Source organism: Citrus sinensis, chromosome 9, assembly GCF_022201045.2.
Source record: "Citrus sinensis cultivar Valencia sweet orange chromosome 9, DVS_A1.0, whole genome shotgun sequence".
Taxonomy (NCBI): Eukaryota; Viridiplantae; Streptophyta; class Magnoliopsida; order Sapindales; family Rutaceae; genus Citrus; species Citrus sinensis.
In genome coordinates, this window is record NC_068564.1 from 33,343,564 (window position 1) to 33,360,324 (window position 16,761).

General features: G+C 31.9%; 2 protein-coding genes across 2 annotated transcripts; one reads left to right on the top strand and one right to left on the bottom strand.

Moving 5' to 3' along the window:
• Positions 1-787: 787 nt before the first annotated feature.
• LOC127899971 (uncharacterized) lies at positions 788-2,007 on the bottom strand. Its single transcript, XM_052434155.1, has 2 exons — positions 1,158-2,007; positions 788-831 (listed from the first exon to the last, which is right to left on the bottom strand). The coding sequence occupies exons 1-2, from the start codon at positions 2,005-2,007 to the stop codon at positions 788-790; spliced, it is 894 nt and encodes a 297-aa protein (XP_052290115.1).
• A 1,814-nt stretch (positions 2,008-3,821) lies between these two features.
• LOC102625261 (shikimate O-hydroxycinnamoyltransferase-like) lies at positions 3,822-8,732 on the top strand. The gene is made up of 3 exons (XM_052433157.1): positions 3,822-4,014; positions 4,424-4,904; positions 7,484-8,732. The coding sequence occupies exons 2-3, from the start codon at positions 4,439-4,441 to the stop codon at positions 8,365-8,367; spliced, it is 1,350 nt and encodes a 449-aa protein (XP_052289117.1). The 5' UTR covers positions 3,822-4,014; positions 4,424-4,438; the 3' UTR covers positions 8,368-8,732.
• The last annotated feature ends 8,029 nt before the right edge of the window (positions 8,733-16,761 follow it).

Consider the following 16,761-nt stretch of genomic DNA (forward strand, 5'->3'; position numbering starts at 1 on the left):
TCGACATTAGTAGCAAAACATAAACATCCAAACACACGCAAATGGTCGTAAGTAGGTGGCTTTTTATGTAGAATTTCAAATGGTGTTTTTCTAGAGAGTAAGGGTGTAGGTATGCGATTAATAAGATAAACTGCAGTAAGAACACTTTCACCCCAAAAGGTTAGAGGCAAATGAGATTGAAATCTCAAGGCTCGGGCTACATTCAGAATATGTCGATGTTTGCGTTCTACTACACCATTTTGTTGAGGTGTGGAAACACAACTATGCTCATAAAGGATTCATTCATCCTTAAAGAAATTATGCATGGAAGTAAATTCTTTGCCATTATCTGTGCGAAACCTTTTTAACTTTATAATTGAATTGTGTAGAAACAAAAGCACAAAAAGATTTTAAAAAATTTTGTGTGTCTGATTTAAACCGCATAGGATAAATCCATGTATGTCTGGAGTAATCATCCACAACAGTCAAAAAATAATAAGCACCTGAAAGAGAACATACTCGAAAAGGTCCCCAAATATCGCAATGAATTAACTCAAAAGGGTTTTTAGTAGAAATAATACTTAAACCAAAAGGTAACCTTGTTTGTTTAGCCAAAGGGAAAATATCACAAACTTTATTTGAAGAGAAAGAAATTTCAGGTACTAAATCTGCAAGATGTTTCATTGGGTGGATGGAAGGGTGTCCGAGACGTTTGTGCCACAAATCTGGTTGCGAAGATGTCTGGTTGACTTGAGGAGTGAGCAAAATAGGCGAAGGTGTAATGTTTGGAGAAAAATAATAAAGACCGTCATGTTGTCTCCCCAGACCAATCGTCCTCTTCGTTGCCAAGTCCTGTAAGATGCAAAAATCAGCAAAAAAAGTGATTGAACAATTCAAGGACTTTGTCATTTTGCTAACATACAACAAGTTGACACAGAACGAGGGTACATGGAAAACATTTGAGAGAGAAAAATCAAAACCAAAGTTAGTTGAGCCTATTGAGTCTATTTGAACCTTGTTTCCGTTGGGTAGTGTAACAGAGGTGTGTGGAGAAGGACTTACTTTAGATAACAAATCAAGAGTAGATGTGATATGATGAGTTGCACCACTATCTATTATCCATTTATTCGAATGAGAGGAGCTAATATGGGATGAAAGACAAAAAGGGGAAAGCTGACCTGCTATATTTGCCTTAGGTTGAGCATTACCGTTATTCAAGAGAGCCATGATTTGTTGGTATTGCTCTTGCATGAAACTTGGCGTTTCAAGTTGTGAGTTGTTAACTGTAGGCCCTGATTTATTTCCAGATTTCTCACCCTTCTTGTGAAATTTGTGACCAGGGGGGAAGCCATGCAAGTGAAAACACTTCTCAATTGTATGATTATCTCTGTTGCAGTGGCTGCAATGCAATTTTCCTCTCCCTTTGTTATGCGAACTGCTATCATTGTTGCTGGTTTGTGTTGCTGCCAACAAGATTTCTCTAGACACAGCCACATCACGTTGTTTTTCTTTTTGGAGAATCAAATTATAAATTTTTCTAATTGTAGGAAGTGGTTGTATAAGGAGAATTTGACCACGTATAGCAGAATATGTATCATTTAAACCCATAAGGAATTGCATTACCTTCTCTCGTTGTTCTCGTTCTTCACTTTCCTTAATTGCCCCACAGGTGCAAATAGGCATGTCATTGTAAGATGAGAGCTCATCCCACAAGCCCTTCAGTTTGGAGTAATATACTGCCATGGACATGGTCCCTTGATGTAAAGAAGCAATGTCTCTTTCAATTTGAAAGATCCTTGGGGCATTATTTTGAGAAAATCTCTCCTTTAGATCGGCCCATACCTCTGCTGCAGATTCTGTATACAATACACTATCACCAAGATTAGGATCAATAGAATTAAGGATCCAAGATAATACCATATCATTACATCTTTGCCATAAGGCATGTTTTTCATCGGCTGCTGGTGGCTTATCGATTGAACCGTCAACGAAACCTGTTTTGTTTTTCGCACTTAGAGCAATACTCATTGACCGACTCCAAGTGGCGTAATTATCACCGTTCAATGGCTTGGTGACCAAACTAATTCCTGGATGATCCAAGGAATGAAGATAAAATGGATCTGAAGGATCGATAATAACATTGGTTTCTGTTTTCGATGAAGTAGCTTTCGTCACTTGTGACTAAAGGAAAGCTAAGAAAATATTCTCCCAAGAGCGTAATGCTCTGATACCATGTCAAAAAAGGGGAAAAAGAGATATTCATTATTATTGTTATACACCATTTATATACAAAAGCGTCAGCTAACTAAAAGCCTAAAAAGAAGAGATTGATTGCTAGTTGTACACAATAGAAAAGGAAATTGCTTATAAGAGAAAGTTGACTAACAAATTACGTCCATTACTGCAGCAGAACAACTGTCCATAATCTTGCCAATAACTATCCATAATCTTGGCAAATCTCAATAATCGGAAGCTCCTGCGATGCAGGTCATCTCCATGCCATTCTTGTCGCAAAAAGAATCCGTTCGACCTGAACCCTCGAACTCGACCCGGATTCTATTTCTTTTTCCAGCCAAGGTTGGTACCGATTGGAAGCTCGTGCAACTCCCACCATCTCCATGCCATCCTTATCACCGGAAAGCGTTTGGAAAGCTACCGATCGAAGCCGTGAAAAGTTGTGGAATCGCTACTTCAATTCGCAGCAATTTTGCCGGTTTCCGGTGACGCTACCACTTGGGTTTTGTTCCCCATAATTTTCTATCTTTTCCGACCAACCACAGCCACCGGGTGAGCTGATTTGCCGTTGATCGACCGTTGAAGGATTCACGGCTTTGAGAGAAATTAACTTAATATTTGTTAAGGAAAGTTTAAATAAAAATGAATAAAAGAGGTTCTATGAAAATTTACAGCAATGTTGGCACAAAAGACAAAAGCAGAGGTAGGTACCGTAGCTCAGTCCTCTTTAGATTCAATTAATTTTTTTTTCTTATTAACTTGTGGGTACAGCTAATATTCTTTTAAGTTTTAATTTTATAAAGATCCGAACGAGATTCTATTCATAATAACGAAATCGATATTTTGAAAATTATAAAATTTTCCTTAAAGGAATGGTTGAAAGAATCCATACTTCATTTTCATCTCTAATTCTCACCCAACATTCTCTGAGACGAGAAATTTTAGAGTATCTTTATTATATTATATTTATTTAATGTATATATGATATGTGTATATTTATTTTAAAAAATTATTATATAATTAATAATTATATTTAATTCATGCAAATATATGTGTGTGTGTAATACAACAAAAGTGTTTTAAAGTCTCTCTTACTCCGAGAGTCTAAAACTCCATTTACAATAACTTTTTAAAGAGAATTTGTTTAAATAGAGCTTTCATTAGTTGAATTTTTATAAGTAGAGACTTCACCAAAAAAAAAAAAAATTATTTGTTTAAATGTCAGTGAGAGTTTTTTAAAAAAATTATAAAGTAATAATATAAAATAATATTATCAAATAAGTAAAAAATATTTTAAATAGTTTAACATTCTAAATATGTTTTTTAGTCTTTACTCCCAAAAATTCAAAAGTTGAGTTTTTACTAGTAAAGATAAAATAATTTTTTTAATTTTTAAAAACTCTACTAAAAAAAATCAAACAACAATAAAAAAAAAAAAAAAACTTACGAAGTTAAATACATACCTATAGCCATCACTAAATCCACACCCAACATATTTGTCATTTTTCGTACTCATCACCCATCACTATTCTTTGAATTTTTCTTCATTTTTTCCTAATAAAAACCCCTACCGAGTCCAAAACTATTTAGAAATATCAAAACTCCTAGTAAACCGGGGAAAAAAAATTCAACACGAAAACTCATGAGATTCACCCAAAGGGAGAAATGCCCCATATTCCAAACAACCCAAATAATTTTCAAAGCATCAGAAGTGGAGCATCAAATCCCTATTTTTTATTATTTACTTTCTCTTCACCATAAGACTATAGATATTCTGCCGGTAGACAATTCAGCGTGCTGGTAATCGGCTGGAAAACCACTACTCTCATGTTTTGTTCTTGTCGCTAAGAACCCTTCACCCCAATTATCCATTTCTATCATCAAAGTTTCTAACTTTACGCCCTTTCTTTCTAAATCAATTACTTGCATAAATTGAATATATTTTTCTCTGGATAGTCAATTCAATAGATTCAACTATGAGCATCACTAACATTAATCTAAACAAAAAGGCAAAATAATAGCTTTTTTCCGAAAAATTAATGATCTTAACCAATCAATTCGGATAGGCTGATCCATGGGCTAAGATTGCGTGCGGTTGATGTCTTTGGAGGCTTTTGCAATAAAACATTTTTATTTTAAAAAGAAAACAAGAGAAACTGTTTTCTTTCATGAGTTTCTAAACTAATTGCTTATGCATGATTGACTGCAGGTGTTTGAGAAGATCATGAGTATGAGGATCCAAATAAAGCAGTCATGTTTCGTAAAGCCTGCAGAAGATACACCAAAAAAAAGCTTATGGATTTCTGATTTGGATCTATTGGTGGAACGGACTCACTTCCCAACAGTGTATTTCTATAAGCCAAACAACAACGACGTTTCTTCAAATTTTTTCGAAGCTCAAGTGCTGAAAGAAGCCCTAAGCAAAGCTCTTGTATTATTTTACCCTGTGGCTGGAAGATTGGGAATCAATGAAAATGGTAGAATTGAGATACAATGCAACGGTGAAGGAGTTTTATTTGTAGAGGCTGAGACAGACTTTGCTATTGATGACTTCAAAGACTTCACTCCCCGCTTGGAGTTTCAGAAGCTCGTTCCAAATCCAGCGGTTGACCACTCTAGTAACATCTCTTCTCATCCGCTACTTGTTTTACAGGTACTTCCAAATACACCATTTACTGGTAAATATACTTATGTACTCCTTACAAGTATACGGTTAATCTCTATATTTTTTAAAAAAATTTCAAGAATGCTGTTAAAGGGAAAAAAAAAAATTAATTTATCAACTGACCACTAAAGATAAAAAAAAATTAAACAAAATATGTTTGTTATTATTTTTTTTTTAGGGTTAATTTGGTAAGTTAATTTTTTTTTTTAATCAATATCCCCATGATATTGAAAGGTAATTATTTTAAAAGCTAAAGAAAAAAAGGGTAAAGTGTAATAATATATTATTAACAACATAGGTGTTTTGTCAGATTTTTTTTTTAAATATTAAAATTGAACAAGTACTACTCTAAAATATATAGAGACTAAATAACCATTATCCTAAGTACTATTGGTTCTAACCTCTTGTGTTGATGAAGAGCTAAGACTTCTTAAAACATCAGGCCAAATTAACTTTAAAATATAGTCTTTGTTTAAGTATTTTCATTTAATTTGTAGTTGATAATTAGTTTAGTTAGTAAAATATTTTGAATTGATACAAAAGATCTGTGGCTTAAACCTCACCCATATGGGTTACAAGGAGATTTCAATTGCCATACTTGTTTTGCTTGAAATGTAAAAATATTTTCATTTAATTTTTAGTCTAATCTACTCATTTATAGTGATTTCGGTGATGAAAATGTAATGTCTGACCTAATTTTTGTATTTTAATTTAAAGCCATGAGAGCAAATAAAATTGGTTTTGATTTTATTTCGTTTAAAAAAATACAACGTTTAGTATATAAAAATTGGATTTAGTATTTCAATATTTGTTAAGGTAAATACTTGTTTAGCTCTTATAAATTTAATTAAATGTCCGTTTTTTTCTATATTTAAGAAAATACCTGAACGCACCTATCTGTTAAATATGTTATACTTTTATCCTTATTTTTTTCTTTTATAATAATACCCTTATAACGATATTCTTGCAGATATTAATAAAATAATAATTTATTAAATTAATATTTAAAAGTAACATAAAAATTTATACATATACTTTTATTATTATTTTACTTTTATGAATAATTTGGTAAATTAATTTTTAATAAATTAATTATTAATAAGATTGTTACAAGGGTATTAAATATTATATTAAGTCGACTGATATTAATTTATTTTTAAATAATTATTAGCACGGATGTTGTATAGGTACAATAAATATTAGTCTTCTCACATTGATATTTATTAGATAGCTTAGCAATAAATAATTATTGGTTAAGTTGTTAATTATTTTTATAAATAAATTAATTAACATCTAGAATATTATTGTAAATAGTATTTTTGTAAAAGAAAAGATAAAGATAAAGGTAAAAATGTAACATTTTTAATTATAAAAGTTTTTTTTAAATATTTAAATTAAAATATAGAGATTAAATAAGGATTTATTTTATTTACTGTATACACAGGTAACACATTTTAGGAAAAAGCTATTTCCCCCGAATCGCGCCCCGACTCAAGCCCCGAATTAAAACTCACCGTTTTGATTAAAATGAAAACGTGCCGTTTCACAACTAAAGCCAAAAACGGTGAGTTTTGCTGTCAAATATTTCCCCTTTCCTTCATCATTTTCCCTTCACTTCATTGTTTCCCCTCTCGCGCTCTCTCTCGCCGTAGCCTTCCTCAGCCGATTCTCATTTTCTGCTAGTAGGCTGCCTGAAAAAGGTGAGATTTGCTGCCACTATCTGAAGTGCTGTGCAGCCTGATCTTGCCATTCCGCTTCCGTTGAGGGCACGACTCCTCAAACGAATTTTATCACTTGTTTGAGGCCCTCGGGCAAAGAAGAAGCTTTCAAAGAAGCCCTTGGAATTCACTGAAAAGGAGGGGGCTCTTTTCGACTATATCGCAAATCGGCTCCGTCTCCGGCAACTCATTCAATAGTCCAATCTCTGTCCATTGCAAAAGAAAAAGCAGTACAAGCTGATACGGGAAGGGCCATATCCACATATCGTCTCATAGAAGGGCTCAATCCATAGTGAACTAGGAGGCAGAAAGCGTGTATCTAGAATAGAAGAAAGCCAAAGGCAGAAACATCTTCATGAGGGACTCAATGGGGTTATTGTGGAGGTAATGAAAGAGGAGATGGATGATACAGTGAGTGTGTTTGTGGATGCTAATAGGTTGAGAAAGTGTCTGATTGTTGAAATTGTTGGTGCCTTGAGTGTTCATTCAAGTGGCTCTGTTTCTTGAGTTAAATTCAGTCCATTTCATTTGGTTGTCCTGGTATCTTTGGTTGTTGACTAGGCGTTATCTTCCAAGCAAGGCACTACCATAAAGCAGATTTTCCTCTCAAGTTGTAGAATCTGAGATGTGTTAGGATGTATTGCACGGAATCGGTTTTAGACTCTCAGTGAATGCTGAATCGATTTTAGTTTTCTAAGACTTGTGAAATAAATGATACCGAGATGAGAAGCTCAGCAAACGGCGTCATTTTGATGCTGATTAAAACAAAAAAAAATGCACGAAACGGCGTCGTTTTGATGCTGATCAAAACAAAAAAAAAAATGCACGAAACGACGTCGTTTGTATTAGTTTCGGGATTTGACCGGGGTAAATAGCAGAACTCCACATTTTAAGTGTGAGGGAACTGCTCTAGGGGTAGGCTTGCATCATACGTTGGCGGATGGTGTCTCGGCACTCCATTTTATCAACACATGGGCAAGTATTGCGCGCGGCGACACCACTATCACCCCACCGTTTTTTGATCGGACCTTACTCAAAGCCCACATCCCGCCTTCTCCCAAATTCCATCACATTGAATACGATCCCCCTCCATTCCTGAAAATTCCTACCTCGCCTTCAGAATTTGAGAACATTTCCACAGCTACATTTGATATCACACGCGAACAACTTAATACTCTGAAGGCCAAATCAAAGAAAGATGATGAAACAGCAAACTTCACCACATATGAGGCCCTGGCTGCACATATATGGCGTTGCGTGTCCAAGGCACGTTGTCTCCCAGATGATCAGCCAACCAAGTTATATATAGCAACTGACGGACGATTTAGAATAAATCCTAAACTTCCACTTGGGTACTTCGGCAATGCACTTTTCACTGCTACACCAGTTACCTTATCAGGTGATCTCCAATCAGAACCGTTACCGAGCACTGTGAAGAGAATTCAGAAAGCTTTAAAACAAATGACCGACGAGTATTTAAAGTCAGCTCTTGACTACTTAGAAGTGCAGTCTGACTTAACATCACTTGTTCGAGGAGCAAGCACTTTTCGAAGTCCAAATCTCAATATCAACAATTGGAGGCGGTTGCCTCTGTATGATGCAGACTTTGGATGGGGCCGACCCATATTTATGGGGCCAGCTGTTGTTGTGTATGAAGGAACAATTTATATGCTGGCGAGTCCAAACAATGATGGTGGCTTGTTACTGATCGTCCGGTTGGAGGCTGATCACATGCAACTCTTCGAGAAGTTTCTTTACGAATTGCAATAAAAGGATTTGGCTTTTACTTTGGTCTGAACTTCTTTTAAAAAAAATCTACGTGATTAATCAGTGTGAATTGATGTTTTACGGTGCTTTTAAGGAATTTAATGCCAGTTGATAAATTCATCGAGCACGGTGCATCAGACATGTAAAATATTTTAGTCGATAAAAGATCCACCAAAAGTGGGTTCGAATATGGTGCAAAGGGGCCACTAGGCCCTTGAAGTGGTTGGCCCGCTCCTCTCACAAGTGTGAGGATAGCGGTTCAAGCTCTTATTTATAACTTCTTCTTTCTTGCGAAATGTAAGTAGAGTAAGAATATTCTTCGCATGTGAGGATTATTTATTTGAGTATGTATTTTATAGAATTTAATGTAACTATATAAATTCTAGTTATATATATCTAATTGTAACTATCAGTATAATGTCTGTTATAATAGTAGTTATAAATATTTGTACAGTGCAATACAATAATTTAGTACGTAACCAGTATTAAAAAAATATATGGTGCAAAGGGTGAGTAATTTCAATAAATTGTCTATATATGAGAGAAATTTAATTATTGGACATTTTAGTAATGAAAATTTTTATGAAAAAATTATGAGAAGGTTCTGGAGAGTATTCTAGCAACTTCAAATACATATCCCACCCTTAACCTAACTAATGCTGCAACAATTTTTTTGGGGAAAAAGAGTTCAAGGCTAATGTGACATTTATTATTAATAACAATGTGAGGAAGTTGTTTATTTCTTATTTCTTATTAGCGTACTGTAAATATAAATTGGAAATAAGTTGTAAAAAATAAACAAATAAAATTTTAAAAATATTTTTTAAAAAAATTCAGACTTCGTATATTTAACAAACATGTCATAATTGGTGTAGGAAGAAAAGCATATTGAATCGCTAATATATGTTGATCTCTTGTAAGAAAATGACCAACATTTTCTGAATTGGTAAGTTTCACTAATTGCATTAACCCGGCCTCACCCCTGCAAAAGGTTTCTATGAAGAAAATAATCCATTTTATTTACGCTTATTAAGTCGTTTCTTAACTTCCAACCCATGTAAATCTCTCAGCAGAATTGTATTGTAATCCAAATAACAAAAAGAAAAAAACAGAGCAACATTGATGACCAATTGAATTGGGGCATTTAAAGAGCAAGTCTCACTAAATATCGAGTTCAATATATGTGTCAATGTTTTTAAAGGGTTACGTTTTTCATTTCATAAAGGCCATAGTACTTTTCTAGTCGGAGATTTATAATTTTATTAAAGTTAGGGATAAACTAAAAGATTAAAAAACAGTGCATTAGAGTAGATTTTTTTTTCTTTTATCTTATCCCTGATTAGAAAATTATATATAATCCTTATTTAGTGTAAATGTTCTCTTTTTTTTTTTTAATGCGAACACATTATTAAATTATACGTTTTAATGAAGTCAATATAAGTATACTATTAAACAATGTGGGTTAATAGTGTGTCTATATTTAAAATTATAAGAGTGTCTGCATATGAAAATAATTATATAAATTTTGTTAAGTTACAATCAATATAACTTACAACCAATGCAAAACATGCAAAAAAAATTATAAGATAGTGGTGGAGCCATTGCCATATCATAAGGATGATTGTAACTTAACAACACCCTAATTATATAGACATATGTATAAACCTAGGGGTACTTTCGTCATTGTAGTGAAAGGAGTGCTTTGGTCATTGCCAAAGTTCAATCAGCCACTATGCATGCTCTTTTGCTGGAAAACAAGAAAAGTTCAAATCTGTGGACGAGAATCTTTACGAATATTTATCACGTAGTCATTGACTGCGATGGAAAAGAATCGTTAAAATTTTGTACAGAGGAGGTTGGTGTCTTGTGTGAATGTGATTCGCGACACGGATTGCAAAGGTAGGTATCTTAATGTGATTCATGAAACGTGTTCGTCAAATCTGTGGACGAGAATCTTTACGAATATTTATCACTTAGTCATTGATTGCGGTGGAAAAGAATGATTAAATATTGTACAGTGGAGGTTGGTGTCTTGTGTGAATGTGATTCGTGAAACGTGTTCGTCCGATCATTTCTCACGGTTTTTTTTCATTTTCTTTACGGTTTAGATCTTCTTTTGGAAATATGAGCAAAGATATTCTAATTGAAAAAAAAAATAAAAAACAAAATCCGGAAGATCTGAATGATTTAAAAGATGCAGACATGTTGGCCATCCAATCACGTGGTCATAGATTGTGGTGGAGAAGGAACATAAATCTTAGCGTAAGTTGCAGGAAACTCCATTCATTGGTTGTGGTCTTCAAAACGTCTTTAAAGTTCAGATCTGAATGATTTAAGTCCAAAGGACGTACGTGTGTTGGCCATCCATTTTCCAATCTCGTATGCTTTTCACTTTTTCAGGATTGCAACTTGTGCCAGGAGCTTGTTACGGTACATTAGCTGTTAGCGTTAGGTACACACTCAGATGCGCAGGAGAGAGAAATTGCTCTCCAAAATGCACCCTTTGGCGGGGATGGCTGAGGAGGTGCAGCTGTTAGGTACAGCGTCTGTTATCAGCACAATTTCATTTAAAAAGAATTTTCTAACCTAACGGGTGTCTGTGGTCAATAGTCATTTTTAATGGTTGTGATTCATAATACATTGACACGATCCTCTTAACACTCACATTTGATGGCCAAACTTTTATCGGGTTTTGCTATACTTAATGGTTGATGATTGTTGACGTTACGATAACTTTAATTTATTTTTTTTCAATGAGTGTGTTTTGGTATTTAAAGTAATAATATTATATTTATTAATAATAAATTATTTTTAATAATAAATTACATTATAAATAATTTTTAAAAGTATTCAAAACAACTTTTAGCGTGCAAAAAGTCCCACCTAAAATATATATGTCTACTGAATAACATATATGTACACTATTAAAGTTTAAAATGCATTTAGAATTTTTTAAAAATATAACCCTACATAAATATTCATTTTCTATAAATAATTATATCATTAATTAGGTAAATAATTCAAGCACTTAAAAGATAATTTAATAAAAAAATGTGTTAATAATCGTATTAAATTTAGTAACTAAAACTTATTTATTTATAGAGAAATTATCATTGCACCACTTTTCTTTTGCTTTATGTATATCCAACCACTACAAAATTCTAACATGCTCTCTGCACCACTTTTCTTTTAAAATTTGTATCAATTATCCACTTTTGCACTAACACCGTTAAATAATTTAAACGAAATGATAATTTTACCCTTAAATAAACTAAGAGATTATTTTATCTTCTAAAAGCTTTGAAAATGAAAAAAATATAATTATAAAAATACCCCTACATTTAATAAAGAAATAAATCCAAAATAGAGGTGTTCAGTTGATTTTTATTAAATTTAGATTTTACAAAATTTTAATAATTATTTTTATTAAAATTTATAATTTTGCAAAATTTTAATTAAAAATTAACTGAATTTATTTATTTATTAAAAATTATAATTTACAAAATTTTATTAAAATAACTGAATTTATTTATTAAAAAATAAATCCCAAAATTTTAATAATTTAGGGGAGTTTTAGTAAATCCCTAAATTTTGTAATTATTTTTATAATTATAATTTTTATTAAAAATAAAAAAATTCCAATTTTTAGATTTATTTCTTTATTAAATGTATGAGTATTTTTATAATTATAATTTTTTTATTTTCAAAACTTTTAAAAGATAAAATGATCTCTTAGTTTATTTAAAGGTAAAATTATCATTTCGTTTAAATTATTTAATGTTATTAGTATAAAAATGACTAATTGATATAAATTTAAAAAAAAAGTAGTGTAAAGAATATGTTAAAATTTTATGATGATTTGATGAACGTAAAATAAAAAAAAATGGTGCAATAATAATTTCCTTTATTTATATTATATTATATTAAATATTTAAATAGCGTCAAATTTCGTTCACTCTACTTTTAACAATTGGGCAATTAGCTATTTTAACAAAAATAATTTTGTTGGTCCAAGAACTTTCAATGGTAAATTATAATTGTAATTTAAAGACAAAAACGAACAACTCCAGGACGATGTTTCACATCAGTAGTGACAGGCTTAATGATCAAAACCGTGAGTTATGTAAAGTCATCGGAATGGGCCCAATGCAACATCAAGCCATCATTACATATCACACGTATCAACCTCGGCTTCGGCTTTGATTCATTAGTCACGGGCTGGGTTCAGCTACATTCGACTACCATGAATGGGTCCTGTTATGTTATAACTGTGTTTTCAGCCATTGGATCTAATCAATGCGATTGTGCAACTATAGATCTAATGGTTCGTTGTAACTATAGTACCATACCACAGTTGCAATGTAATTTTACCCTAAATATAGAGCAGTTTTGCTAGATGCTTATTATTATAATTATTTTATATTCAACCACATACATTTAATAGTTTTGGAGGCTGCTCTACAGTGAAATTGCTCCAACATAGCAGCTACCTTAATTATGATGTTCATTATATATTTTGGTGGTTCTTAATAGTTTAATGAGTGTTTACTTATTGAGAATGAGAATGATTAATATATTTACTTGCTTAAACAAGTAGTAGAATAAGAATCAAAGTGGTAAGTCCCACTTAAAAGTGAGAATAATTATTAGAGTTCCCATTCTCATGGGAGAAGTGGGAATGAGATACTCGTTTTCTTAAAATGATTATATTATTTCCACTTAAATCTTAAAATTTTTAATTTATCCTTTCTTATATTATTATTATTATTATGAAAAATTATTGTTGATGATAATAATAATTACTATTATTAATGTCATGATAATAATAATTACTATTATTAATGTCATAATAATAATAATCATAATAACAACAACAACAATAATAATTGTTATTGTTGTTATTATTAGGAGTAATTATCGGTATGAATTATAATAATAATAACAATAACAATTACTATTATTAAAATAAAGATTATAAATAACAACAATGATGATGATGATGATAATAATAATAATTCACAATACTAAACTAAGGCCAGTTTAGTAATTTGAAACTAATCATTCTGATTTCAAGATAAAGTAGACACATCAATAGCAATACAATTTATTCTAATTTTGATTCTCATAGCTAAAGTAGATAATTTATTTTGATTCACATTCCTCATTCACATTACAATCCATTCTAATTACTGATTAATAAACACACCATAAATTTTGCTGTTAATAATTAAAAATAAAAATCAGTTCAATGCATAAGTGGCATATCACCCGCGACTAATGTGTAGTAATACATGAGGCCGAAAATTATAAAAAGTTGAGCGCTTAACGTTAGATTGAAATCTAAATACATTATACCTAACTTAAAATTAATAAAAAAATCAACTCACATTGAATTTAAATCCAATTAAATTACATTAAAAATATTAATTATATATTATCATATAGCAAACGGTCGTAACCTGTTGCCAAGCGGGTAACCCAGCCTTTTGTCCGTTCGTGAAATAACCATTAGATTAAATTGAGCCTACAATGAAGAGGCGCAGTATAAGCAATTGACAAGCAGGACATGTAATTCGCAAATCAGCTTTAGTTAAACAATTAAATCGGTTATAGCAGGGTAACAACTTTTTTTTTTTTTATTAAGAAAGTATGCCTTTCATTACTCATTACGAGAATAAATACACAACCTCCTCTGAAAATTTATCTAGCCATACAAAAGAATCTACCTTCCTAGAGGCTAATTTAGCTAAGGAGTGAGCTAATGTATTACAATTCCTGAGAACATGTTGAGCTTTGAAATTCTGAAAAGGAATGTTTCTCTTTTATAAGCTATTAACCTAAATAAGTATTTAGATTAGTAGAGAATATGACCCAAATGGACTTTAGGTTTTTTCCTAGGTGGCTGCCATCATGGCATCATTTGCTATGGAAGCCAACTAGAAATTTTTCAGATTTTGCTTATAATCTTTTAAATTCTCTTCTATAGGTAATCTTGGAATCTTCGTTCCTCATCACTATTAGGTCTTATGTGCATTTTTTAGTTTATTTTATGTGTATTATGACCCTCTTTTTTGGTGGCCAATTTACCACTCTGCCTACTTTTAGCTTTTCCAGGGCTACTTTGTTGGCTGTTGCTTCTGCGCAAACAATTTTGCCTTTAATTTTTAGTTTTCCATAGTTTCTACTTCCTTCCGAAATCAGCACCTAACATTATGAAATTTGAAAATAACTGAAAAGTAAATGAGGAAATGTAAAAGTTAGATGCGTAAAGATAATCGTTAGTTGTATATTATGTCAAGAAAGTTAGGTTAATCTATGTTGGCATAATACCCATTTATTTATTCCCCATCAAGAGGCGAATGTTTGAGTTTTCCTAAGCCTTATACATGTGTAAGTCAAGTAAAGTTAGGCATGACATAAGAAAATGGAAAACAAACAGTGTCAGTATCTTACATGTGGAATCACAATTGTTAGATTAGAACATAGAGTTATGTTGATCCACGTCGACATAATACCCTTTATACATCTCCCCGGATAAGGTGAATACTTGGATTTTCCTTAATCTTACTCGTGGAAAAATAAAGAAGTACCATGGAATAAATAAAATAGTACCAATGTAAATAAGTCAACACATCTGCTAGGAATGAACGTAATAAAAAATAAAATGAAGATAACATAAAATAAATAATAAATTAGTCTTAGGTTTGACTGTAGAAATTGTTTTAAACCCTTTCGACTATTGTTGATTTTTTTATTTTTGGTCAAAGTTTTATGTTGACCAAATGAATCCTTCATCTTCTTTATTCTTTTTTTTTTTTTCAGCAAGACATTTGAAGGAGAAACCTCCATTTTTACTTTTGGATTTTTGGTTTTAATGTCTTTTTAAGAATGTTTGAGGTTTGGGCCTCACACATAAACCCATTTTTCATAAGCATGTGTGAGCATTTTTCTCTTTTTTCAATTATACCCAACCAGATCTAATCTAAAAAGATTATGCTAAAGTAGTGTTCGTGTGGGTTTTATTGAGAGAAAAAATTTTCCTATCAAGTTTTCCCCTAGACGACGCCAATGAAGGTGTTGGATTTTTTTATCTTCACACATATTTTTAGCATGTAGAGAACTTTGTCACAATCGCTGGCCTTAATTCCAAAGGAGTGAGTACTTGAAAAAGACACTACGCGCCCAAGTTTGTATTTGATCACGATTAAACATAGAAAAAAATAGAGAAAATTAGTTTTCTCTCTCTAAGTATGACAGTGATTTTGAAGGCCAAAGACTTCTTTTTTCTTAGAGATGGATCTCCATTTATAGATGATGAGTGATGTGGATTTATGATTTTGCTTTGAACTCTCAATCTAATGACATGTGTCACACATTATTCTCATACACATGGAGATGAATATTATCTAGAGAATTATTCCGGCCTTGTGTGTTTCCTTACTCGTATAATCTTTGGACATGATTTTCTTAGACTAATAGATTGCGGAACTAATTTCCCCCTTTTGCTATTTTTATAAGCTCCGAAATTTATTTTCCTTAGGTGTTATTTTTTTGGAATAACTTGAGTGTTATTTATCCCGAAATAGTTTGGGTGTTATTTACCTGCAATATTTTCTACTATCTGATAAGATGACATATGGCACCTACATCTCTAATTAGAAAACGAAAATATTTCATAGTTCTTTATTTTCTTTTAGAAAAATCCTTGTATTCTTGGTATTCGTTCAAATTAAAGTTAAAATTTGGTCATAATGTGTTAAAACGACAAATATGCTATTGAGAACAAATCTACTCAAATTCCTAATTATTCCTAATCTGAAATCTTGAGCCAACTTTGAGTGTTATGATCCTATATACAAACTAGCAGGATAAATAAAAATATATATTTATAAGGTTGTTTCAGAGCCATGGAAATGATCGAGGTCACATCGTTATTTGCTTACACATATCAATTGGTGTAAGAGTAGTACTTGATAAAATATCTCGGGACGGACTCTTATTTTCTTTCTTAAACAAGCAAGTAAAAATGGAAGTGTGAGAACTCCGAACTAACTTCCTACTTCCACTGTAAACACCACAGAAGTGTTATTTCATCTTTCTTAATTTCTTATTTCTGGTACTTAATTCACTTTTCTCTATTTATTAGGTCTGGATCCGCAATATCCGCACCCGGCCCGTTTTCGCATGATATTGTGCATTATTAAATTTAAAAAAAGTCGGATGCAGATCAGCATCTGATATTTGCCACGTATTCAGATCCATATTCTAATTATGTTGAGAAAATAAGAAAAAACTAAAACAGACGAGAGAGTCCGTATGTCCATTATTAAATTTAAAAAACGTCGGATGCAGATCAGCATCTGATATTTGCAACGGATTCGGATCCACTTTTTAATT

Coding starts and splice junctions, on each gene's coding strand:
- LOC127899971 (XM_052434155.1), bottom strand. CDS start 2,007: ATGAGTATTGCTCTAAGTGCGAAAAACAAAACAGGTTTCGTTGACGGT. Junction 832..1,157: donor ACCTAAGGCAAATATAGCAG/GTCAGCTTTCCC, acceptor TGCATCTTACAG/GACTTGGCAACGAAGAGGAC.
- LOC102625261 (XM_052433157.1), top strand. CDS start 4,439: ATGAGTATGAGGATCCAAATAAAGCAGTCATGTTTCGTAAAGCCTGCA. Junction 4,905..7,483: donor ATTTACTGGTAAATATACTT/ATGTACTCCTTA, acceptor GCAGAACTCCAC/ATTTTAAGTGTGAGGGAACT.